The 25,469-nt window shown below is 42.8% G+C and overlaps 6 protein-coding genes across 8 annotated transcripts; 2 read left to right on the top strand and 4 right to left on the bottom strand.

The window, feature by feature from the left end:
* The first annotated feature begins 11,088 nt into the window (after positions 1–11,088).
* LOC129602212 (BTB/POZ domain-containing protein 2-like) lies at positions 11,089–12,937 on the top strand. The gene is made up of 5 exons (XM_055501202.1): positions 11,089–11,416; positions 11,841–11,963; positions 12,040–12,199; positions 12,700–12,878; positions 12,931–12,937. The coding sequence occupies exons 1-5, from the start codon at positions 11,253–11,255 to the stop codon at positions 12,935–12,937; spliced, it is 633 nt and encodes a 210-aa protein (XP_055357177.1). The 5' UTR covers positions 11,089–11,252.
* Positions 12,938–13,013: 76 nt separating this feature from the next.
* On the top strand, positions 13,014–14,427 carry LOC129602221 (uncharacterized). Its single transcript, XM_055501213.1, has 6 exons — positions 13,014–13,137; positions 13,493–13,680; positions 13,757–13,799; positions 13,869–14,136; positions 14,238–14,332; positions 14,415–14,427. The coding sequence occupies exons 1-5, from the start codon at positions 13,102–13,104 to the stop codon at positions 14,270–14,272; spliced, it is 570 nt and encodes a 189-aa protein (XP_055357188.1). The 5' UTR covers positions 13,014–13,101; the 3' UTR covers positions 14,273–14,332; positions 14,415–14,427.
* A 2,575-nt stretch (positions 14,428–17,002) lies between these two features.
* Positions 17,003–18,659, bottom strand: LOC129602217 (uncharacterized). Its single transcript, XM_055501208.1, has 2 exons — positions 18,318–18,659; positions 17,003–17,658 (listed from the first exon to the last, which is right to left on the bottom strand). Exons 1-2 carry the CDS (start codon positions 18,433–18,435, stop codon positions 17,216–17,218), a joined length of 561 nt encoding a protein of 186 aa, XP_055357183.1. The 5' UTR covers positions 18,436–18,659; the 3' UTR covers positions 17,003–17,215.
* Positions 18,660–18,942: 283 nt separating this feature from the next.
* LOC129602216 (uncharacterized) lies at positions 18,943–20,596 on the bottom strand. Of its 2 annotated transcripts, none has more exons than XM_055501206.1 (2): positions 20,300–20,596; positions 18,943–19,732 (listed from the first exon to the last, which is right to left on the bottom strand). In XM_055501206.1, the coding sequence occupies exons 1-2, from the start codon at positions 20,424–20,426 to the stop codon at positions 19,308–19,310; spliced, it is 552 nt and encodes a 183-aa protein (XP_055357181.1). In that variant the 5' UTR covers positions 20,427–20,596; the 3' UTR covers positions 18,943–19,307. The 2 variants fall into 2 exon arrangements, with proteins under 2 accessions (XP_055357181.1, XP_055357182.1); XM_055501207.1 differs by having other exon boundaries at positions 18,943–19,723; positions 20,300–20,593.
* Positions 20,597–21,195: 599 nt separating this feature from the next.
* LOC129602219 (zinc finger protein 358-like) lies at positions 21,196–22,571 on the bottom strand. 2 transcript variants are annotated; one of them, XM_055501211.1, is made up of 2 exons: positions 22,300–22,571; positions 21,196–21,814 (listed from the first exon to the last, which is right to left on the bottom strand). In XM_055501211.1, the coding sequence occupies exons 1-2, from the start codon at positions 22,538–22,540 to the stop codon at positions 21,711–21,713; spliced, it is 345 nt and encodes a 114-aa protein (XP_055357186.1). In that variant the 5' UTR covers positions 22,541–22,571; the 3' UTR covers positions 21,196–21,710. The 2 variants fall into 2 exon arrangements, with proteins under 2 accessions (XP_055357186.1, XP_055357187.1); XM_055501212.1 differs by having other exon boundaries at positions 22,303–22,571.
* A 966-nt stretch (positions 22,572–23,537) lies between these two features.
* On the bottom strand, positions 23,538–25,166 carry LOC129602218 (uncharacterized). The gene is made up of 4 exons (XM_055501209.1): positions 25,056–25,166; positions 24,708–24,865; positions 24,473–24,649; positions 23,538–23,761 (listed from the first exon to the last, which is right to left on the bottom strand). The coding sequence occupies exons 2-4, from the start codon at positions 24,856–24,858 to the stop codon at positions 23,538–23,540; spliced, it is 552 nt and encodes a 183-aa protein (XP_055357184.1). The 5' UTR covers positions 24,859–24,865; positions 25,056–25,166.
* Between the last annotated feature and the right edge of the window lie 303 nt (positions 25,167–25,469).

The raw sequence follows: 25,469 nt of genomic DNA, 5'->3' as shown, positions 1-25,469 counted from the left end.
GGTGCAGTTCTCCGATGGTCTGGATCCAGAATGTAAGCATGCCGCAAAAGGGTGTCATTAATGTTTTGTGCAGCTTTAAAGGCTGGTTGTGCATGCTGACAATCGGAATTTTTATATTTTAGATGAACGCAGACAAAATAATGCCGGATACTCTTGTAACAGAGACGTTGGCTATAACGAAGCGCTCCGAAGCTATGAATGCGGGACCACAACTGTTACTAGAGGACAGTTTCCTCAGCTCTATTTCGAAGTGGCCTAAACATTTGGCATCAAGAGTGTTTGCACCGGATTTTGTAGATACGTTCTGTATAAGCTCAAGGTTCACTCTGCTTTTTTGCTGCATCCTTGTGTTATTCTTTTTGGTCCTTTGAACTCCTTTCGTATCGCTAAATTTCGGTTTTCGAACTGTTGCGGAAAATAGGTGCTTCATTCGTTTTAAAAGTGCGATTACGCGTAAACTGAATAAAACCCTCTGTTCATTTTTAATGGGGCTACCTGAAGAGCGACAAGTATAATGTATGACAAAAAGAAGTCTATGGCTCGTTTAGCACATACTGCGCAGACAAGCGCTTCTCTGTTCGAGCCCAGTGCTGGCGCCTGGCGATTGTGATGCGAACTCGGTTTTCTCGTTCTCCGTATGAACCTTGAACATTGAACATTGCACTGATACATTTGTTCGGTATATAATGAACGCTACAGTCAGCATCTGCTACCATTAGAATTTCGAAACATGATGTGACAGCAAACAATAATTGCTAAGCTTGCATCTTTTGGGTCCCGTTTGAAATATACTTACTTTATAAACTACAAGCATGGGAAACCACAACGACACAACAATGTCATTATCAGCAGTAACAATCGACTTACTCCCGCCGCCAGGTCATTCTATGTAAAGATCATGAGTCTTCCGTGTCATTAGCAAAATCATAAGTATTCAACCCAGTAACCCAGCTGCATGGCCAAGAGTTTTGGTCTGTTCAAAGAACGGTACTATCCAAAACGCATCCGGCAATTTCCGGCTTACAAAGAATAATTTTGGAATTTTTTGGGTTATCAATTAATGTGAATACGTTGGCAGCCGAAACGGATTCTCACGCCCAGTATATGTAAACTAATTTTGTAGGAGGCGCCTAACGGTTGTTTCCTTAAGGATATAGTAAAGGTCAACATGCCTGTTCCAAGACTTCTTCTTATACGGGCACGTGCATGATAGCTGATCACATGCGCCGCAAACAGGATTCATTGTTTGTTTAAAGCATCCTAAATTTAATTGTCACATTACAGACTGATTTCCATCAGAGTCTGTCGGTAAATACAAATTGCGTTTTCAGCGGAAAAAGATGCCCTCGATGAGAAAGCGTGCAAGAGAGGAAGTAGCTAGGGCTGCTGGTTGACTTGAGACCGCTCCACAGAAATCCCATGCCGGGATTAAGAGCGGGTGTATCTGTACATTATAAAGAGACCGTGGTACATTATTACCAAGTCTGGCGCCAGTAGCCAAGCACACCTTTGGGAATTGGGATACTGATGTTTGACCGAGTTTTAGTTGAATGATTTCGCTTCTCACTTAGCTTGCGGATATTATAATCACTCGTCACAGACCTTCCCAGAGCCTTTACTATTTGCAAAGTTGGGAAAATTTTCAGCCGCTGCAAAAAAAAAACTTTGCGACGCGGAACAAAAGTTATTGTTTCGTCGCTGAAGACTGAAAATAACCCGTAATGCTACCACGAGGCTGCAGCGGTTAAATACGACTGTGGTGGATCTATCAACAAACACATCGTTGTGGATCGAACTCTCCTTATCAACCATGATCCTGGTTACAAATCTTCCACTGCTGGTCGTCTTTTTCGCTCACAAGCAGCTCCAAAACGCTTTCAGCGTCTACATCGTTTCCCTATTGACCTTTAATCTTCTCACTTACTGCATAATTGGGAATCCGGTGGAAATGTACAGAAAAGCCGTTGCCAATGAGTGGGTCGTGGGCTTGACGGCTTGTATCGTTAACATCTTTGCTAACTGAGTGACAACCGGAATGTCCGCTTATTGCCATTTTTTGATTGCTGCTAACCGCGTGTGGGCTATTGTGTCACCGGTAACGTATCGTGGAAGGCACACGAAAAAATTAGCGATTGCGTTGTGTATTGGTGTATTCATGATGCTCCATATCCTCTGCATTCCGAACATTGTGTGCAATCAACTACATTGCAGCTCGATACCAGATTACTGCGGATTAAATGATTCCAGTACGGTGCAAGCTGCCTGCATTTTCGCTAATTTCTTCGTCGTTCGACATTCCGGCAATTGCAGTGATAGGCGTCTGCCCATTCATCCTGTATAACGCTTTTCAACGCCGCAGTGGAGAGCGTCAGATTAGCGATTTCAACGGGCACCGCAGTGAACACTCAGGGATTCATCGCGTGCACTTTTCACCTTAACAGTTATGACGCTAAGTCTCCTGGTTTGCTGGGGACCTAATAAATGGTACTGGACAATTAATTTCTTTTCCGCATGAAGCGTCCATCTTGGCTTTACCTCGGCCAGCTGCACAGTGCACACTCTACAAGCTGTTGTGGATCCGATAATCTTTGGTTTCTGTCTGCCTGATGTCCGACAGCATTTGCTACGGTTTTTCACATTTAACTGGAAAACGCGAATTCAAACAGCGAGTTAGCGAGTAGCCAATATAGAATAGTTAAAATCTGAAGTCGATGGTTTATTACTACAGATCCTTTATACTAAAAGAATAAGAAGTGCTCAAAATTCAACTGCGGGGAGTCAGCCTGAATGATACACTGACCAAACTTCGATTCATGGTATCATTTGATAGCTCACACTCTGTAGTAGAGCCATCAAAAGTCAGATCTTAGAAAAAGAATACCAGCTTTCAAGGAACTTACAAAAACCTAACATACAAAGTTTACGGGAATTGCTCAACCACATGTTCGAAGTGACTGCTGAATAAAGCTAAGTAGCTGGCCCACCGTGGGCGCATGCGCTATGTTAAGTACTAGCTCCTGAAATTATGTTTCCCAGCATTACACTAATACACTTCACAATCACATTACCCAGTATTGCGAACCGTTGGAGCAACTAAATGCTGCTTTTTTATGTGCTCCTTTGAGGTACTTTCTTTCTCTACTTCCCACGTGTGCTCCGTTTGAGTTTTGTAATATACTGTTAACCCGTGATAATGCCACGACCAAAGAAAAGTTTGACTGAAGGCGAAAGTTGCGGAATCGACACGACAGACTGTCAGTCAAACTTGCACAGTGCCAAGAAACCAACAGGCTTCCCAACTAGGAGGTAACGTAAAATCATCATTTTTTAGATTGTGTTGATAATCTGATGAATTACGCAGCTTAATTCCAGACGAAGGCCAGCGATTTCATCCAGTAACTGCTGCACCATCGGAATGCGCTTCATGATCACAGATAAGTACGTTATAAATGGGTCGCGAGGTCGCGTAAACAATTTACTGTATTATGCCAAAAAACAACAGGGTGTTCAAATTGAAATTTTGTTTCAGTATGCAGCCCAAGTTCTGGGACTCCTTCCTTTCGCCGAACGAACGACAATTTACCTTCCACTCTTCACGAAGCCAATGAGCCCACTGAAAGAGAGAACCCATAGCATTGAGTCATCGGCGCGTTCACTATGGCTGGGCAGTGAATTTTAAAAGGGGAGTCTGATGTTCCCTTACATTCCCTCGGTCTGATGGACTTAATCTGTCCTTTATTGTGATGCCTACAGTTTTCCAAATGAAAAAAGTTCAAGTGCTGCCACAAAGGGAAAGTGCAGCTAGCTGGATTATCAAGTGCCGGATAAAATCGTTGAACTGTGACGGTCGCACTATGAGTCAAACAATTATCGCGATCACATCTTAGAGTTTAATTCTGCAATGCATTTGCTTCCTTTGGTGCAAATCTGTCTCCCCACCTGACACGGACCATTCATTCATTCCGCATACACGGACAGGCGCATCATTTTATGGGAGCAGCGCTGCCTCTTCACGGAGCATCAGCCAAATATGCTAGCCTGTATTTTATTGATTCAGATAAAAGCTTCAACCTGCGTGTGAACCGAGCTGAAAATTCACAATGTAATCCAGCGATTATGGCAAAAATTCAGGAAACGTTGGCCGAATGCAACCCTTATGCTCATTTATTTCGCCATATGGGTGAAGTGTATCGCGACAGTGAGATGCTGCCTGCTGAAATGCGCGATATTTCTCTGGTACTTTAAAGGCAACGGAAATGATCCCCGCCGGTACAATGATCCACGGTCTGGCGAAGTTGCAGCAGTATTCGTGTTCCGGATGGTGAACCACCTGTTGAGCGAGGATATTGTAGTTTACACGAAACAGCAGCACCTCTCCGATTTCACCGCTCAGTCCACATTGTGATCCGATGGTGTACCCTTTGCTTTTCCCGCTGGAGAATACGGCTGGCATCCCTCCTTGGCTCATGATCCGCTGTACAGCACCGCTAAGCAAGCGTATTACCCAGTTACAATTTATTCTTATCGACTGGCGATTCGTTCAAACTTTAGCGTACTGCATGCATCTGGAAAATTGTTTCAGCAGTATATTGTCGATGCGTACGTACGCGTCGAAGGCAGCCGATTGCAGTTTATCCGTTTGAATCAAAACATTGCGCGCGGAATCCTATGCCGGTCTGTTAGATCATATAAACACTGTCGCCGAAGACAACAACATCGCTGCCGGCAGGGTTGTTTTACCATCTACATTCATTGAAGTCCACGGAATATGTACCAGAATTATCAAGACGCGATGTCCATTGTTCGACGGTATGGAAAGCCGGATCTATTTGTGACCTTACTTGCAATCCCCGGTGGAAAGAAATCGCGGGCAATCTCCGGAACCGTGAGAGTGCTGGATTTCGCCGGAACTTAATTGCCAGGTAAAGCGTGCACACGTTGATTAATAAAAGTAAACTACCAGTTAAAAAACATACCGCATGGGGTTTGGGATAGTTTATAGTGCACGAATGCATATCTATTTAGTTCCTGTTATGGCTCACGGCTTTCGCCTTTTGATAGTTATTTGCAACCGGTAACGGCTCTAACTTAAGTATCATAGTCTTCCTAAAACTGCTTTCCACTGCTGTACTTAATTATTTTACATTTTAGTTGTATTTACTGTACTGCATTATACTTTACGTAATCGACTTGGTTACTTATTTGTAGGTTTTCAAACTGAAGCTGGATGAGCTGATGAAGGACATTCTAAAGAAGAAAGTATTCGAACCGTGACAGCATACGTCTACGTTATTGAATTTCAGAAGCGAGGGCTCATGCGCACATTCTGTTGATCCTGGCCTCTGATTCTAAAATTCGAGAACTCGATGATATCGACAAAATTGTTTCCGCTGAATTCCCAATGCGTCGAATTTCCCGTTTGTTCGAAACTATTTGTACGACAATGGTACATGGACCATGCGGCACTATCAATCCAGGCTCACCGTGTATGCTGGACGGCAAGTGCACAAAAGGATTCCAAAGATTTTTCTCCAACTACGAAAGAAAATGTGAATGGTTATCCTGTGTACCCAGCGCAGAGACGAAGGAAGAAGAATTTTGATCAACGATGTTCCCGTTAGCAATCAGTGGTTGTGCCTTATAACAAATGGCTGTCCTGCAATATGATGCCCACAACAATGAAGTTGTACCAGTGTGAAGTCTGTGAAGTACTTATTTAAGTACGTGTACAAGGGGTATGACTGTGCCAATGTCCAGATAAAGCAGCGCTATCCGGGTGATAACAGTGCCACGATCAACTGGAACGAAATCGACACGTTTCTGAACGCTCGATATGTTAGTTCACCGGAAGGAATTTGGCGGTTAAATGAGAACGAAATGCACCGGCAGTCACATACAATTGTGCGCTTAGCAGTACACCTGCCGGATATGCAGAATGTGGTTTTCGCAGAAGGCAATGAAGTAGCTGCGGCGGCGAAAGCAGCGCTGTCGCATACCACTCTTACGGACTATTTTCGGTTGAACAGCGAAGTGCCAACAGCAAATCACTTATATTATGCAGATATACCTGAGCATTTTGTGTGGCGCGAAAAAAAGTGGCACCCCCGACAACGAGGAGGTGACACTGTAATGGCGAATGTACGCGGTTTCGCCAACCGATCGTGAGCGATTCTTTTACGCCTTTGCTGCTGCATAGAAAAGGTACGTATAAGCAGTTTTCAAGTATATTTTCACTTTTCGAAAAATGCATGTTTGAGAGTGAATTACTGTTTTAGATGTTTGAGTATATGTAAAACGTACTTACATGTACGAGTCAATGCGTAACTTAAAAAATGTAGACTGTACACCATCATCTAGAGGGCAGTCCGTTATCACTTTTAGTTAAATAAACTCACACTTTCACCATGTCCTGTACGTTACGCCTCTTCTGTAGGTGCTACATCGTTTGAATCGCTTCGAACTGTTATGGGATTCTGCACAGCAGCTTTCAAAGCCGCCAAAGCGTTAAAACTATTGGACGACGATTCTGAATGGAGCGTGTTTATCGGAAGCAAGCCTGTCCAGCATGCCTAAAGCATTAGGAGATGTTTGCTTTACATCTGCGCTTTCTGCGTACCTGCTGATGCCTGCACACCTTTGAAGAACACAAGGCCAGTTTGACGGAAGATTACCGCCGCACCTATTCCGAAGAAGAGCAGCAGCAGAGCACTGTGGATATCGAGTGTACTGCTACAACATGGACTCAACTGTAAACATCTTGGACTACCACAACCAGTGCGCCCAGTGGACACCCACTTTGACCAGTACAACGTAGAAGAAGAGGCGAGTGAAGGTGATCGACTGCAAGAAACATTAAATCCAGAACAGTTCATTTGTGCGGGAAGTGCTTCACGCAGTGGATGTAGGATTCGGCATCAAGCATTGGTTTCTTGATGGTCCCGGTGGAACAGGAAGACATATGTGTACCGCTGTTTGTCCCACATACTGAGAGGACGTGGAAAGATGGTCATAGCTGTAGCCTGACCGGCATTGCGGCAACGTTACTTAAGGGCGGCCACCTGCCATTCAGTATTCAAGTTTTAAACTTAGATGAAACGTCCGTATCCAGTATGAAACCTTCTTCGCCTGAAGCCCGCAAGTTAATCGATGCTTCGTTGATAATCTGGGATGAAGCGCCTATGGCACCTAAACATGCGCTTTCTACCCTCGACCGTCTTTGCGGACCTATGCGAATTGATGAGCCATTCGGTGGAAAAACTATTGTGTTTGTGGGGATTTCCGGCAGGTACTTCCTGTCGTACGGCATGGATCGCGTGGGAGGATAGTGGAAGAAAGCATCAAAAGAAGTTCACTGTGGCCTATGATTACTGTCAGACGACTGACCGCCAACATGCGAACCGGGCCTGAACAGCAAGTGTTTAGCAAGTGGCTGCTGGAATTAGGTACGTTGTATATTATTTTGTTCTGAACGGGTCCTGAATAGTCATCCTGTTCTGTGCATGGTCGTTGATGTTTCTAGGTGAAGGACGCTTACAAACTGTTCCGATGCGACGGGAGATATGGTCGAGGTTCCCAAAGAATGTGTGTTTGAAGGGTCAGCAATGGATTTAGTCAGAGACGTCTATGGTCAGACAATTGACCCATCGAATGTTTCCTGTCTGGCTGATTCTGCCATTCTAGCGCCAAAGAACGACCACTGCGCGGAAATCAATGATTATGTTGTTAAGCAGTTATTACCCGGGATGGCCGGTCATATTTTAGCGTCGATTTGTGGAGGGAGACAGTGACGCTGATTTTACGAATTATCCTGAGTTCATACACAGCTTAACGCCTGCTTGGTTGCCACCTCATGAGCTCTTCCTCAAACCAGGGCAGTGGTGATGCTGCTGCGCAATTTCAATGGGAAATCAGGGCTGGTGAACGGCACCAGGATGGTTGTTCGTTTCGCTCACGAAAACTACCTGACGTGGAAGTTTTGACCGGCGAATGTGCAGGACAGCGCGTGCTTTTGCCTCGATTGTCTTGACCACGACAGATCCCACAATGCCTTCAGCATCAAGGAAACAGTTTCTGTTCGATTGGCATTTGCAATGACTATCAACAAATCTAAGGACAAACGCTCAAACGCTTGGGTCTATATTTCACCAGAGCCAAGTTTTTTCTCATGGCCAGCTTTATGTGGCATTCTCTAGAGTATCATCTTTTTCCGATATAAAAGTGAAAGTTGTACCCGAACTCTACCTGGCAGACTTGGAACTTACACGCGCAACGTTGTATTTCCGGAGATTTTGTGAATAAAGTTTCTGAAACTACTTTTCTGACCAGTGAATATTCAGTAAAACAAGCCTAAAATTTGGCTTCACAATAGGAAAAAGTTTGAACTAAGGTGTGTGTCTGAATTATTTGTACATCGCAACGATGAACTTATACTTTAACCCCTAACGAACTTAATATACGTGGGAAAAACGAAAAGTTTCGTTACGATAGCGCAGTTTGGCGGGTTTATTACTAGATAGTTACAAATTTACAATATATTGTATCCCTTAACAGGTACCTGTAATACGAGTTACACGACAAACGCTTTTGACCGTACACTACTGGTCGAGATTATGCATTTCAGAAAAAGAGAATAATTAATTAGTAATGTGCTCATGACTTACTAAAATTAAGGAAAATTATTATTAAGGAACCGGCTTGAGATTGAGTTTCAAATTGATCTCCTAAGCATTACACTGTAAATGCATTATGTGCTGTGAAAACATTTGCATTTTTGTTACCACAATGCGAACTTGAGTTCGTGCTCAAACAGGGTTACTTTAATCTTCATATTTGAAGGCTTAGAAGGTTTTTAACATTTCAAGGCCAGAGTATCTAATTCAAAAATTATGGGAATACTTTAGTACCAAGTTGCGCATGATTTCTTGCCCTATGTTTTTGAAAAGCAGTCACAACATTAGGACTTAGTGGATTATTGCCCATCACAAAACGTAATACCGCCGGATGTTTGCTTATCGAATCCGAAAAGGCATGAAACGAAAGTGTCTGTTACGGAATTGACGGTATACTGGCAATTACAAAATGTTGACAGCACTGGGCTCCCGGCACTTTCGGAACAGTCTTCCGATTAAACTCCCTCCATCTGTTTCATTTATTCAGGACGTCTTCAGTAAAATGCCTTTACTGACCTTTCAATAAGTCACTTCAGCTTCCTTGCACCCTTCCTTGGAAACACTCAACGGAAAGTTAATTTAGCAAGAGGAATTTCGCAAAAACTTTTTAGTAAGTAGTTGTCGTGCTTGCATCTCGATTTCATATCTCGATAAACGTACAACGACCGCCATGATAAAAAACAGGCGCAGAAGATGGAATAAGGAATGAGTGTACGTGATACGTGTTGAATAACCTGAGACTGAAACGTGAACTTGAAACTCAAGAAGCATATACAGTAATTCCAGCGTTTTGTTCATTCTTTTTCCCCTGACTTCTATGCCGCTGTTAGGAGCCGAAACATCGACCATTTTTTACAGTTATTGTTTTAGCGTGTGTTTTTTTTAATCGAAGACAGCCATTGAACTATCTGTAACTCGTATTTCTTCTGCAGTAGTAGACCAGATGCGCACAGGCGCTTCGGGGACTTACTTACAACGTTTTTCACCCTTTACATACAGACATCGAACGCAAAACCGCGCCCGTTTACGTCTTGCATGTATGTATGTACGGGCTAAACTCGACCGCATGCGCACAACAGTCAGGACATACAGACTGACATGTAATATGCGTGCTGTGCTGACATTATGCTTCTAACGATAAACTGTAGCACTACTTTTCTAAAAGTTAAACAACGACACATAACCTGTTTTAAAGTACCAAAACAAGGCGCGCTAAGGTACTGCTATGCAGTATTATTTTAAGCTAAAATAAACAAAAAAAACAACAAGATATACTAACAATACTTCTGGGTAGCCAGATCACAGCGGAACCCGCCACACGGTCAAGCAAAACATACAATTTTCTGTCAAAATATACGGACGAAAAACCAAAAATGGAGTTGTCCAGGAGTATAAATCGTAGTCGGGTTTCCACATCCGATCAGGAACTCAAGCACAGAATGCAGTAAACTGCAACCAACACCCACAGCTGCGTAGCCAGCGCGCAGTGTTCCCTGCGATACGACGGCAGCAAATGGCAGCAATACATGACAAGTATACCACAAATCGTTAGAGACAGCCACAAGGATTCAAGGACCTTTTGGCAAGTCGGAATCAATTTGTAATACGCTAGTCAGCTGCGGTGGGATTCAAATTATTTTAAACTGAACGATAATCAGGTAGCAAGCGATCAGTATAAACAGGAGTGCATCTGGCCGAACACTTTACTGCACCGTCTTATCTGAATTCCCAGAATACAGGCTTCCCTGCACTATAGATGAATATCAGTTTCATATTTCTGATTTCAACAGCAAACTAGAAGACAAGAACTTAAAAACTTTAAAAGACGGAAAACCCTGTCGTTTTACTGTGTAACCGTCGCTGTCAGCCCAAAGTATGGAGAAACGATCACGTGGTTTTGAATTTTGCTATTGGCGGTGGGCAGCCTCGATCTAACTCAGAATGCTGACCCACCAATAAAAATCGCGGAAACGCGAAGTTTGTAAGTACCTGGGCGTCGCTTAGACCCGTTACAAGGTACGCCCATGTTCGTAACGGTTTTCGTCGACGCCCACCGACAGACATCGAGCAAAAAGCGACTTACATCGAAGCCCAGCCAATTGGGACTTGGTACGCCTATTTCTCGTTTCGATGTAAGTCGCAGATGCTCGATGTAAGTCCGCGTTTTGACTCTGCGCATCCTCTGGAGTTTAGAGCGCTGCACCATCATGCTGATTCATCGAGTGCTATTTCATCACACCGACCAATAGCAATGCAGCTCTCTGTGTGGGCGGTGCCACGAGCGATTCCACGCTATGCCGGCCTCTGCGGCTTACTCAATCAGGTTTCAGAAAATTGCCATTGCGCTGTTGTTTTGCCAAATATTTGCCGGCACAATTCATTAGCGACCGATCCGTCGACTTTTAAAGTTGTCATTGACTGACGAGAAGCACCGCTGCAAAGTTTCTTATTCCGCTTTCCTTTTTCGGTGCGCTATCCTTTTCCGCTTTGTCCTTTATTCTTCGTGCGCTTCCGGTGTCAAATCCTTGTGGACACCCTCCAGCGTCGTTCTGACGGACTACACGGGCTACCACTGCATCCACAATGGACTCTATTGCTCAAGCGGTAGAGCCAATTTGGGGATGGCAGAGTGTATTATCCACGATCGCCAGTAGGGCCAAACATATTTTCGGGAAGGATATTCTGAGCGATGTCACCTGCCGGATTCAGCCGCTAGATAGCCCCAGTGTCGACATCAAAGCACACAAGTAAGAAATCACTGGCACCAAGCCCGTCTTTAGGGTGTGTAGTCCCTCAAGCGGAAAAAGTCTAAAAGTTTCAAGTTAAAACCATCCTGATTTAATTTTTCCCCAACCGGTGGTGTCTCCCATACCCTCGTTCCACAAAGCTGTGAAGAACCCGATTGGCATCGCCGCCTAGCACAGCCAAGCCAGTGGTCGTCTGGAATCTGGGCGAACTACATATTTTTAATTGTGTTAGAAGTATAGATTAGTCTCAGACTCCCAGTTGTAGATCTAAAATTATAATGCACCACTGCAGATCGCTTTATGCTTTACATACTCTATTGATTTGTTTTATATTGATCGTTAGTCTGATATGCTGATGTAACGACTAACGATATTCAAACGTGAAACTGAAAAAAAGTGTTCATTGGACAACTGGATTTTGCAGACTTTTGTTGGCCATGGGCAGTGCGGTGTTTGAAACGATGTTTTACGGAGTAATGAAGGAGGCTGGTGCAAGCGTTGTTAAAATCACTGACATGGACTCGGAGACCTTCAGTAACGTTTTAAGGTACATTGCATCTGCTGCATATGGTTTGGGCAAAATTGTAAGGTACATCATGTTAATAATGTCATACAACTCGTAGATATATCTATTACGATCAGATTGGGCCGTTTAACAAATCAACCGCATTTTCGACTCTGTATGCCGCGGAAAAATACGGTATCCCAGTTTTAAAGAACGCCTGCGAGCAATATGTGAAAGAGAATGTGTCTGCCGATAATTGTCTGTTTTGGTTTATTCAGGTAATTTCCTGTACTTTCTTGGTTTATTTAGGTATTTCCATTCAGTGTCTCACTGATTATGGATGTTTAGATTATGTGAATACGTTTATAATGTTAGTCGAATTTACTGAGTGCACGGGTTTACACGGGCGTTGGCAGCATAGTTCGTGCAGGGGATCTGGAAACGGGCGATGACTATGACCACGTAAAATTGGAAGACTGTAGTTGTAAAATCCCTATTTCTTGAAACAAAATATGTATTTTCGAGAAGAAGCAAGCGATAGGTTACATACTTACGCAAGTTGCCACTGTCAAAGCAGATAAACCGTCATTGCTTCAACGTTGTCAGATTTACACTGCAAAGTGATAAAAACATAATGTAAGCTTTGTAAAGTTCGAAAATCGAAAACAAAAAATACCCTTGCACGGCGCTGCATGCCGCCAGTGCCCTTGCTTCCCGTACATGCAGCAGCACCCTGTTAATAAGATGTAGGATGCACGGCATGCGTGGTTTTACCTAGGCAAAGCTGTACGACGAAACCTTTTTGGAGAACTTATGTTTGAAGAAGACCGGTCTTTGGGGAGCTTCGGTACTGCAGTCGGCAGATTTCCTGGAAATTGACTTGGAAATTTTGACACTAATATTACGTCGCGACACTCTAAAGGCGAAAGAAGTGGACGTGTTCAACGCAGTAGTGAAGTACGTAAGGTGTCCACTACTGATCGTTTGCTTTTACCATTTATTTTTACAGATGTTGAAACTGTAACCGAACCTTTAAAGTAGATTTCGAAAGATTTGCGTTTTCTTTCCTTTAAACTACAGATGGGCCAGTCATCAGTGCAAGCAGAAGAAACTTGATCCTACCGCAGCCAACCAGCGGTCGGTTTTAGGCGATAGACTATTCTTGATAAGATTCCCGATTATGACCTCCGAGGAATTCGCCAACGGACCAGCCAAGGTTTGTTGTGCTTAGTATGTTTACCGATCACTCAGTGCTTTGCCGATTTAAATTTTCTTATAAACGGCGTATTCTATTTTTACCGTTGCACGCATGCATGTACGCTTATCCAGCAATGGATGCATAACGTAAGTACTACTCTGTACACTCACCTAAACTGCATATGATAATGATCGATAAAACTGAAATTCCATCTTTCGGATAGAATGTCCGAATGGTACACTATTAGTGTTACACTAGTACCTAACTGGGCATTCTGGATGCCAGTCCGGGCTGGTCCGACGGAAAGTGCTTACGCAGTTCACGATTTACGCTACAAGTAATATTTAATACGGTACGCTCATTTGCTTTGCAGTCGGGTTTATTATCGGCCGAGGAATCCGACCAGCTTTTTCAGTTTTGGTTCACTAAAACACCATTACCCGAGAAATTCGTCAACCGGATAAGAGTGGGCAGCCAAATCGAAGTGACTGTATCCAGGTTTGGCAAAACGATCAGCTCGTCTTGTTGGACCTACATGGCTAGATTTCCCGATGTCATCATGTATTCAGTACCTCGCAATAAAAATAGATGTTCTGCACCAGATAGAGTCAAAACATAAACAGTCCGTTTTTTTCAGGTTTTCTGTCACACCCGACCAACACCCTTGCAGTGCAGATTTGGTACATATAACACAGTTAACCTGCTAATTATTGCTTTCAGTGTTAACACTTAACAACATTTTTCATCAGAGCATGGCGACGATTAACTTGGTGGCTGTTGGTGCATTTGTCCAAAGTCCATTTCCTGCCGGCGTGCAATGTGATGTGGCCATCAAAATATATGACTACGAAGCGGCCAACACCAGTGGACGCTCGAAAAACCAACGAAAAAAGCTGGAAAGTGTTCGCCATTCAGGGACCATTCTCAGGAAGAAAAATTTAACTGTTGCAAAACTCCAGTTGGGAACGGGGTTTCCGGTAGCTTTCGGCAAACGATACGTTCTATCACTGCAAACTTGTAAGTGGAGCGAGTACTATGAACAAAAACGATGTGCCAGCGCGATCAGATTGCGAGACGGGGTGTGTACAAGCATAATGATTTTAATAATTACTGTCTAGGGCATGCAGTGGTTCCAATGGGAAAGCAACTGTGACCGCTTCTTCTGGAAGCTGCTCGCTCTCAGTCCAGTTCTCCAGCGTTCTAGATCCGGAATGTATGCACATGCTTGTGCTACATGAATCATTTCTTATAGTACAGAGTGCGCAGGATGAGAATGATAATTTTAATGCTTTCAGATGAACGTCAGCGACGCAGCGGCTTGTACAGTTGCAGCCAAAGAGAAATTGGCTATAATCCAATTACCGAAACTAGTACATGCCGGAGCTACAACTGTTGCCGAAGGGCAATTTCCTCAGCTCTATTTTGAAATCACCTAGCTCTTAAATTCCGTTTACACGAAACGTTTCTATAGATGCGGCACTATAAATGCCCTCGCTACTATGCACAGTACGAGCAGCACTACTCTTTTCTTTGATCGTTTTAGCTGACTTTTGTTCCTTTGCCTTTTTTAATTTGTTTAACTATCCGAAAATGGATAATGATGAGCGTATGCTGTTATTGAATCAGTTTATAACTGCAGGCAGTCTGCACTAATCAGTCTACGTATCGTTTGCATTCTCTAAACATGCCGTAAAATATGCATGACGGAAACACAAGGACACGTTGTTAAAACGGTCTCTGGACTGCAGCGGTCTAAAATTGAGATACAGTAATTTTACCAAGCTGCGGCAGTAGCAATACGCCATTATCATTGAAAGTAGCAATAGCCGTCCCATAGTGTCTATCTGACGATGCTGATCTACTTTCCGTAAATATTCTCTCGAAGTGTCTCGGGGCAACGGTTTTTATTGGAACTGCAGTACTTTATACTGGTATTGTTGCCTGAAAATGGAATTCCAGCAATAAAACACATTATCGTGGATATCGAAAATTAAATAATTTATTTTTTTTTACCCTTCCTGAAATATGAATGGCCCCTTGGGGGCCGGGGGTCTCTTCATAGCCGCTTCACGGAACATGTTATAATTCAGACTGTATCTGTACTGCTATTCTGAGTCTTAGTTTTGCTCTATTACTACCGGGTAGTAAACAATTTGCCATGCACGACAAAGCTGCGCACATGCTTCGGCGTAACACGCGTTTGCAGCATGAGTAACATACAGTACTCTGTACTTGTGAAGTTGCAACTTGCAAGTACTGTACCTGATCTGATTTATTCATCTGAAGAAAAAAATTATTTTACTGAGGCGATGCTGTCATAATTTTTTCCTCAAAGTCTCAACGTTTTGTCGTAATAGAACGATAGCCATTAGATTAAGATTACCACTATTTTGGCTTTTACCGTTCGCGAATGTGGAGATCCTGCGATATCGACTCAAAACTCAGTCTTGACCATTCTAAAGTGTTTCTTAGTTAAAATCATGAAAAATTCAACCCCTGTAAGTATATCCACTTGATTTAAGTCTTTGGGTTCGCCTGAAAACTTATCTGCAGTGTAAAACTTGGTTACACCATTACAGCGCTAGCTTTGATGTCTTGGCATGATGGTTTAGCTAATAAAAGGCTGTGTGCAAGGATCCTCAATTCTCACTAATTTGAACAGCATTAATTAAAAGATGCTACGAGTATAACCTACACTTTGCCTAAATAAACATTACTGTGAAGACTGGATCAATTCCGACAATACGTACTTACAGCATACTGTACTGAACGAACCGCTAGTTGTGCTGTTTACTTGACCCTATAATATGTATAATCATATATTAGGAACAAAGATAAAAATAGTTATACAGTATCATTCGCAACTTTCGCCGACTCATCCAAAATTCCAAACCATCCTTCTCGGACATCTCCAAATTTCGACTGATGTTGCCTAAATATTTCAGTACTTTATACAAAACGATAAAGCTAGTACAATTTAGAAATATGCAGCCTGGCAGCCACAAATGCCACTGGGCGAAAATCTTTGCAACGAAGAAAAACAGCATTCGGAATCTGCGTACTTCCGGTCTTGTCAGTTTTTAGTATGTGCTGGTCAAGGCGTTCATAGAAAGTATTCGGCTTCGACTTTTCATCCCTTTAAAGGCACTGTGACACTTTTTGAAACTGTTCGGTACGTCAACGTGAATGGATCATAAAGGTCAGTTTCTACGGAAATTCAATAAACGCATGCACGAAAAAACTGCGAAATTTTGCGGACTTTGGGTTACAGCGGTAAAAGCTGTACTCTGTACGTCCCATGCTAGTCACATTAGCGTGTCAGGTACAACTTACTAGCTGATATGCAGACAAAATGTTTGTAGTTTTCGATTTCTTTACTTTCGTAATTTTTTTCGTGTAACCCACCAATAGCGATCGATCATTCACTGCGACACAATCCATCATACTTTTTCTCCGTACATTTCATCCTTCTCTGTCCCTTCAAGTTCACTCACCCTTGAAATACCACCTTGACCGGCACCGCTGTCTGCTCGCGTGACCAAAAAACAAGGACCAGGCGAAAACAAACCCGGAAATTCAGAATCCGACAAAGTGTTCGAGGGGAAGTATTAAACAATACATGCTGTAATTACAGTATTTAGCAAAAAATAGGGTAGTAAAGTTTAGTGGTTTATAGACTACCGCAACTTAAAGGCATAGCTGGAGCCTGGAGGCGCTCACAAAAAGAAACAACTTGAAACATCGGATCGCTTTCTGAAATGATTTTCCCATCAAGTAAATCAAGTTCATACATGGCAGCAGTTGCCTGCAAGGTGACGTTTCCACTTTTCACCACCATTATACACAGCCAAGCCTATGCGTTTCTCGTTGCTACTTTTACAAATAAAGTCTTCTTTTATTATTGACAAATATTGTATAACAGGGAGAATGAACTTCGTATTATGGTTAAAATTATAATAAACCATTCAAGATGTTGCTGGGCCTGTGGGCATAAATTTTTGTACAAATAAATAGAAAAAGCGCAGACATAAAGATGGGTTGTAATGTCACCGGACAGCGGGTTCATAAAAACGTCATTTGTGCATATTATTACATGTCAAACACTGTGCATGTGTTGATTAACAGCCAAATATTCCTGTCCATCGGAATCGCGTGCCCGCAGAGCCTTTAGCCGTCTCCAGCTGATTTTGCACACGATGGCCTGTGCCAGGGAGACAATACAGGCGACGATGTCCAGTGACAGGATGGCGATATCTTTGGCTAAATACCACGAGTGGTCAGCACCGTAGTGGGTGTCCCGGCGAATCGTGGTGGCCGCCGCGAGGACAATGAAGTACAGTGCCACGCCGGTCAGGATGAGACTGAGGATAAACGCCGATAGCAGAGTATATAAGCGGCGGGATAGATTCTTTCCGGTGTGGAAACGCCGTCCGGCGATAATCCCGCAGATTCCACAGGTGATCAGTAAGATGCCGGTGATGAGGGAAATGAGTTTGTGAATGTGCCAGTGACGAAATGTGGTCACGAATTTTATTAGAGCTGTGAACAAGATTCAGGGAATAATTAATATTATAAAAACAAATATTTGACAAAATACTACTTTTTAGTACTTACTTATAGTGCTAAATTGCTTGCTTTCTTGTACGAGTACTAACTTTAACGCTTTTAATGGGCAACTTTAACCAGGGCAAAAATGAATTATCCCTAATTAATTTAGCTATCTACACAGAAACTTTTTGCGAAGTAAAACTTTTAGTGGTAGTATTGGTGATATTTTTATTAAAATGATATTATCGATGGCGCTTTTACGTTGCGTTTACAACTTATTTTGATCAGTTACTCTTTATAAATAAACGAAACAATGATTGAGCCATGTACATGAATACATAAAATAAAAATATCTCACGCTGGCAATGCTAAAAATCAAAAACAGTTTTCTATTCAGTAATTCGACTTTAATTTAATTTAGTTGTACATTTTTCCAGTTAAATGCGAAGGATTGCTTGTATAAAATCTGACGGAGGTGTTCATTCCCGTTAAAAATCAACCCGTGAGCAAACATGTTTTTCGTTAATTGTATTCCAGGCAAAAATTTTAAAAAATCCAGACGTATAGCACTTAATTACGACATCATAAATCAGTATCGTTTTTTGACAATCGTAATTAGGGTTTTCTGGAGATGCACATTAGCGATGTACCTGTTGTATAATAGGCAGAAAATATCAATCCGATGACCAGTTGCACGATGCCTTGTCCACACACCAGCCGGTAATTATACGGTTCCATGGGAAGTTTGTCACTAGGGAACTCCAGCATAATTACGATGAGAAACTGTCATCGAGAGTTGATCGCACGTGTGATAGAGAAATTGATTTCCATTGTGGAAACTTCTGTTATACCCGCAGCAGGCCTAACAATGTTTTTGCAAGCAGAAGCTCTATTACTCTTTTCACCCTTCACGCCACAGGCTTTTCTCGCGTGTACACTGTTCCGGCGTATATTACCGATATATCTGTACGCAACTGGTCGGACTAGTTTTTGAACACTTCAGCAATAAACTATCCATGGCCACGAGTGTGTTAGGTGCAAATTGCTGATATTACCGATACGTCTAATGATATGCGGTATCCGGTCTATGATCTTGTTCAACAACAACCGGCACCCGCCGCAGCAGTGCGCCGAAACAGTAATGAAGTATGTATAATTTTCATTACCGTATCAGATCCGTGTCTATCAATTGGGCCGATCAAAATTACCATTTACCAAGGGGACAGGTACCTACAATGTACAGTAATTACCATTTATACCGAACCACAACGAGCGTTATTATAATCAGAACGCCTTATTTTTCTCATAAGAAGCACACCCAAAGTTCAAAGAAAACCACCCATATGATTATACAAAATTTAAACAGTAAAAATAAAAATTCCAGATTAATTTCCTTAACCAGGACGCGAAATGAAATGCACAGTATTTTTACACATTCATTGGCTGGCAAGTTACTGCTTACGTTTTTAATTTTGGTTTATATATAAGACATTATAAAAAACAGATCAAAATTGAGAAACAGTAAAGAAACGTAAGTTGCACTTTTTGAGTTTAATTATTATCATAGGCCACGACGCGGGTGAACCGCTGCGGTCAGACGGTAAGGAAAAGGTCACTTCAGGGTATCAGCGAAGAAAAGGTCACGCGGAGACGGCCGGTGTCTCGGCGCTCCTGACCAGAATGACCGCGCCGACATTGCGCAGATTCATGCCGATGATGGTCAGCTGTAACCCGGTGATGAGCAGCGCGATGACGTGCAGCGCCAGCAGGACACACCCCTGTACCAGCACCTTGACGTACAGTTCATGCTGGCAGGACATGATGACGATGTAGATGTTCAGCGCCAGGAAGAAGACGTGCCCGGCCGCGGCCAGCGCGTTGATCACCGCCGAGCGCGTGAGGGTGCTGCGGCGCGAGGGAGCGGTCTCGCCGTTGCGGCAGGGGCGGGCCAACAGGATCCCGAAGGTGCCGCAGATGATAAAGAAGACGTCGAACACCACACCGAACGCGATGTCATACGTGATTAGCTTCTCGTCACGGCGCACTTTGAAGAAACCTAGAGCACCTTAACAGTGAGATATATATGTTAAATAGGTCACCCGGCAAAGTCAAATTGCTATAAATCAGTTATATTTAAAACAGACATTCGTCATACGCTATCTTGCATAACTGAAAATCACTGGGTCTCCAAAATAAGTCAGGGAGGAAAATTTCATGTTTGCTCACGCGACGTTGTAATTACCGACATACATACTATTATTACGAAGATCGAACTCAATTAAACAAGCATATTATTTGACTCAAATTATTTACGAAGATATATTGTTTTACAGGAAAAAAATTGCTGTTATAAAGTCGAACTGTCGTTCATCAAAAACGTCTTGAATGGAATATGTAATTCGATGTAAATTCTAGTATACGACATACAGTATACGAGTGTGTACTGAATTCCGTAATCTTATATCATAATATTAATAGTAGCAATAACAGTTGCAACAAAAATGTTTACTTATGCCATCTGGATCTGATAAAAAAACGAAAAAACTCCAGAAAACACAGCCGTACTTTGCGACTGCTTTATTCGGTTAGTTCTCGAAAACGGCTCGGTTTATGTACTCAGCAGTTTCTGTACCTGTTAGGTCTATCGCAAGAAGTGCCGTCCCCATCGTAATCTGCAGGATGCCCAGGATGAAGGCATAGTTGGCGAAGAGGATCCTGCTATCCAGCCGGTTAACGTACTGTTTTGTGGATGATGTCATTTTCAGGATGACCACAGGACTGCGATGCTACGAAATTCAAATCTGCGCAGGATAATAAAAGTTACCGACAACAGATATTCCGGCTGGATGGTTAGGCTTTCAGTCCTTCGCTGAGTAACAAAAATCAGTGAAATGTTTAAAAAATTCCGTTCCAGAAACATGTGTGCTGAATGCCCAACCTGCTCCATATCGAACACTGCGATCAGCTGTATTTAGGATTAGTCAGGTTTGAACACGACGGCGGGGCGGCATATTGCTGCACAGTGAGTCAGTGAGGATCGTGATTCACGCTTCACCGTTACTCGGCTCGTCTGCTGATCCGCGCTGCAGATGCAGTGATGTTGCTTTAACTTCGCACACTATCAAGTTGATCGATCGACAATTTACAAGTGGCGGTATATCGTTGTACAAAGTGCATGAAATACCGGCATCAAAAATATTGTAAAGATAATTGTTTCAAAATTCCGCCTTTAATAAACCGCCAGTTTATCTGTATTGTATCTTTCTGTAATATCCATCCTTGAGCCTTTCATACAGAAAATGGTTAATTCTGGTACGTTTCGTATACTGAAAAATTATTTCTTCCAGATTTTCAATAAAAATAATTTCTAGAATTTTTTTCCAAAAATTTTTTCAAGCTTATTTCCTATAAATTTCTGTTTCTATGTGTGTATTTTCGTAGTCTGCATTTTGCGCTGTACACTATAGTTGTACAATTTTTTTGAATGCGGAATAGTACAATTTTATCGAGCCCGACGACTAATGCACCCAAGAAATCCTTTTTTTAATAAAATTCAAACCAAAGTTACATAACAGTAAAAAGAAGCAAACTCCAATCGTTTGCACGCATCCATAAAAACAGTTAACAAAGTAGAAGAGTCAACAAAAAAATGAACCATCAAAAAGAAATTGCGCGGCATTGGTCAAATTATGAAGATCAGTGCAACCAACGAAATACGCTTTCATAAAACCTGTACTAAAAATCTTCGGAATTGAGTGATCAAAATAACAACAAAATGACGCGCAATTAATTATCAACATCACGTCAGGCAGATCGCGTTTGAGATCGCGGCCTGTACACAACCGCCAGCCCAATCGTAAATACTCAGTAATTGTATCAAAACAAAAGGCAGTCCAGTCGATTATATTTTCATCGAGTATCCACCACTGGGTTCATTGTCCAACGAAATACTAAACTGTCGAGTTATCCATCTGTCGTGTCACCATTCCACAGTCATCCAAGGCAGTACGCTGGTTACACTTCCCCCGGAAGAGTGTCTCCGTCTAGCGCTCACTGGAAGCGACACGCTTGCGCGGCATCAGCAGTTGCCCGCTAAAGGGCCGATCCGACGGGGCTGATTCCTCGCTCGCATCTGATGGCGATTCGCCTGTCGAAAAAACTCATTAATAAGCGACACTTTAGCGCAAACAATTATAAATTTTACTGATAAAAAAAACGCTGAACATATCGAACTAAGGGGGTAATAAGGGCGTATAGACAGGTACATACCTCCCTCACTTTCATCACTTAATTCAAAAAGATAAAAAAAGCCCAATTGAATTTTTGCCGCAAATAAGCACCGGTAAATGAATTTTGTCAAACGTTATCGTTGGAATTGCGGATAAATCATTAATCATACAGTCCTGTGGAAAAACCCAAATATATCAATTATATTTTAAATTTTTATGAAAATTTAAAATTTTACTGAATCCTAAATGAATTCAACAATTTTATTCAATGCCAGAAAATCCAAACCAAATGCTGAATTTATTAAATTAAACGTTGGTCAATTATACGTACAATGGTTTAGTATTGTTTAATTTTTTAGCGAATTGTTAACGTTTCAAGTTCAACAATTAGTCAGCCACTCACCACCTTTCACAGACGGATTCCGCATGGCCGCATCAGCACCACCCCACGCCGCCGCCGCCGCCGCCGCCGCCTCCTGCTCGGCCTCCTCCTGCTGGTGCACTTTAAGGTGGTGATTGAAACGCTTCCGGTTGTCGGTGGCGAAATTACAGCGCGGGCATGAAAGAGGACCAGCACTGCCGTGGAACGCCATATGCATCGTCATTTCCGCTTGATCGCCTTCCGCTGCGGACACATGGGGCATTTGTAGCCCAGGAATTTGTTGCTGGCCGATACTCGCTCCACGATCGGTTCCCGGCGCCCGGCTGCACCAGCGGCGGTGGCATGGTCATGACCATCAGGGGCTGGCTGGACGAGGGCAGCGTGCTACTGCGCTGCTTTGTGGACGATCCCTGCTTGGCTTGCTTACGACGATCCGCCGAGGCCACCACCGACGACCGCGCTCCCATGAGCTCGGCGAAATGCACGCGTTTAGGAGCCTTACGCAGATCCTGCACCAACGGCCCTGAAACATCACAAGAGCAACTTTAATGTTACACTGTAATGCTAAAAGGTAATAAATACTATGAAATCATTCACTTATATAGCTCTAATTATGAAATTTATTTATAGCTGAAAATCATAAAAATTATTATACATGCGGCAATAAACGCCAGGACGCTGATTCAGTGTTGATTCAGATCTTACGTTGATTCAGCGCCGGCTCCAAGTTACCATGGATGGAGCCACGCGAACCGTAATTCTCGACGGTGTCGCTCGCTCGATGAGATGCCACTATGCTGTGAAATCCATCAACCCGTCCGCGATTAATTCCTACTCGTACGCAAAATGATCTTATAGCTATGCCGCATTTCTTATTATACTCGTACTAACAAGTGAATACCTGCTTCCATGTACAGAATCATGTCTGCATTTTTTTAAGCATGTTAATACCACTCCAAATAGTATAGGAGTATAATAAAAATGCCCGTAAATTCATGTACTGATTATTCTATACTGATACGATTGTTAAAAAATTCGTGTAAATGTGAAACATATCTGTAGATTTAACACCAGCCATTAAGACGCAGTAATGATAATTATTGTACTAGTACTGTACTCGTAAGATTTTTTTGTAAAGTAAGTACTGTAACTATTATCTATATAATCAATGGCATTGCACCAATATTTGTTACCGCATTTATTCTCATTATAATCACTGAAATGTACTGTCTGAATTAATTCGCTAGTTTTTTTAAGCATTACCGCCGTTGCTTCCGGGCGTGTCCAGCACATGTTGCAGTCCATCGGACTCCGCGGCACAGCATTCCCGGATGTGGCGAAGGTGAGCGTTCCGCGGTGCGGCTAGCGATACGATTCGTCATCTGGTCAATCATGCCGCGCAGCACGGGAACCTCGTTCTCCTTGGGCAGCATCAACTTTACGGCGTTCCACATATGGCCGACGGTGATCTGCACCGACAACGCTGCAATCAAAACATCACACTCACACGCAAATAAGAGCAGCATTATATTCTTGCCAGTGTCGTTAGAAAACACAGGTGCGTGTGGTGGTGCACTTGCTCAGCAAATATCGAAAACGCGCAACATATATTCCAGGCAAGAGAAATGCGGTATTGTATATAGTATATACTATATACTGGCAAATAGGTATAAAAATATAGATATTCTTCACCTTACGATTGATATCCATGTTATTATATATAACTGCATGTTAATAACAAAATCGCTAAGCATTATTCGCGATACTGTAAAAATTATTTTCCTGAAAATAATTCAAAAACATGCAAAGGGACTTTCACAATTTCACACAAGAAAGGTGCGGTGCATATTTATGAAGACTCCATTCTTGATTTCTGCATACTATCGTGACACTATCCGCCTCGTACGTATACCAAAAAAAAGCGCAGTGTTGTTAATACCCTGTTCTGAAACCATTTTTTACAAATTCGTATGGATAAATCATAAACGAAACTGAAATCAGTAAGAAAATTGTAGAACAATGACTGTTAGAATGAAATCGATCATACAGGGTTTCAAGCACTTCAATCTCAAATCAAAAAACGCTTTATCTGTTATTTACGATGATTTTAATGTGGACAACTATATTCCGCTACGCCATAATGAAACTATGACAACACGCACAGTGTAACACGATCGGTAAATCAGTCACGTACCTGTTGCGTCATCCGCGTTGTTGCCAGTAGCGGAGCCGTGCGCACGCCGAGGCAAGCGCACAACATGCAGCTCCAGAATATCGCGTCCGCCCTCATCACTGTGTCCGTGGTGCAGGAGATTCTGCAGGTCCGTATCCGACTGGCACTCGATACTGTGCTCCTTCTGGCCGATCATCGCTGTAACGGGTCAGAGTGCATCCAACTGCAGAATGTCATCAGCCAGAGCAGTACTTACTGCGGAAGACCAGACGGAAATCATCCGTAAGCAGCCGCGCACGCAGCGTGTTACGGCAGGCTTGGTAGCAATGTGCACCGCCTGCCAACAGGGTGAGGGGTGTCTGGCCGAGCAGGCTGGGAGAGCACAGCTGGATGTAACGCGGAGCCATAGTAATTCTGTAATCAGTGATCACGGATTCAGAACCAATATCAGATAAGGCAAACGCCGCAACCGTTATCGTGCTGATGCTTCTCAGATCTCATTCTACGCCTGACTAACTGGAACGTTCTCGGTTCTTCGTAGTTGTACTGTATCACTCTCCAGTCTTCCTCCCTCGAGATTCAATATTCTGCATTGAATACTCACCATAAATAAATCTCCGATGACAATAATTATTACCGTTGAGGTTATAAAAGAAATAAGGAATCAGAACAGTCAAGAAAATCGTCAACGGTTAACAAACCAGAATACGGATTTTGATGGCAAATGCAACTGACAAATGTCACAAAGCTTCAGGAATGCACATGTCTGGTTTCAGCGGTTTGCTTTGCTGTACTGGAACTTGGAAGTGCCAGATATACGTAAACCGCCACAGCCTCATCTTGCCTTGTTGATTGGTATTTGGCACCGTGCCCGTGGGTTGAGTCTTGTACGTACGTACTGGCTTCTCGTGGTCACTGGCTCGTACAATATCATTATAAAAATGCAGTCTCGCTGGACTGGAGAAAACCGTTGCGAACTCTCAACTGGCTACTGATTATTATTATCGTTCTCGTATAA

The sequence above is a fragment of the Paramacrobiotus metropolitanus genome, unplaced genomic scaffold, assembly GCF_019649055.1.
Source record: "Paramacrobiotus metropolitanus isolate TYO unplaced genomic scaffold, Prichtersi_v1.0 Parri_scaffold0000363, whole genome shotgun sequence".
NCBI classification, from domain to species: Eukaryota; Metazoa; Tardigrada; class Eutardigrada; order Parachela; family Macrobiotidae; genus Paramacrobiotus; species Paramacrobiotus metropolitanus.
Note: the sequence above shows the minus strand (reverse complement) of the source record. Positions and strands in the feature narration are given on the sequence as shown.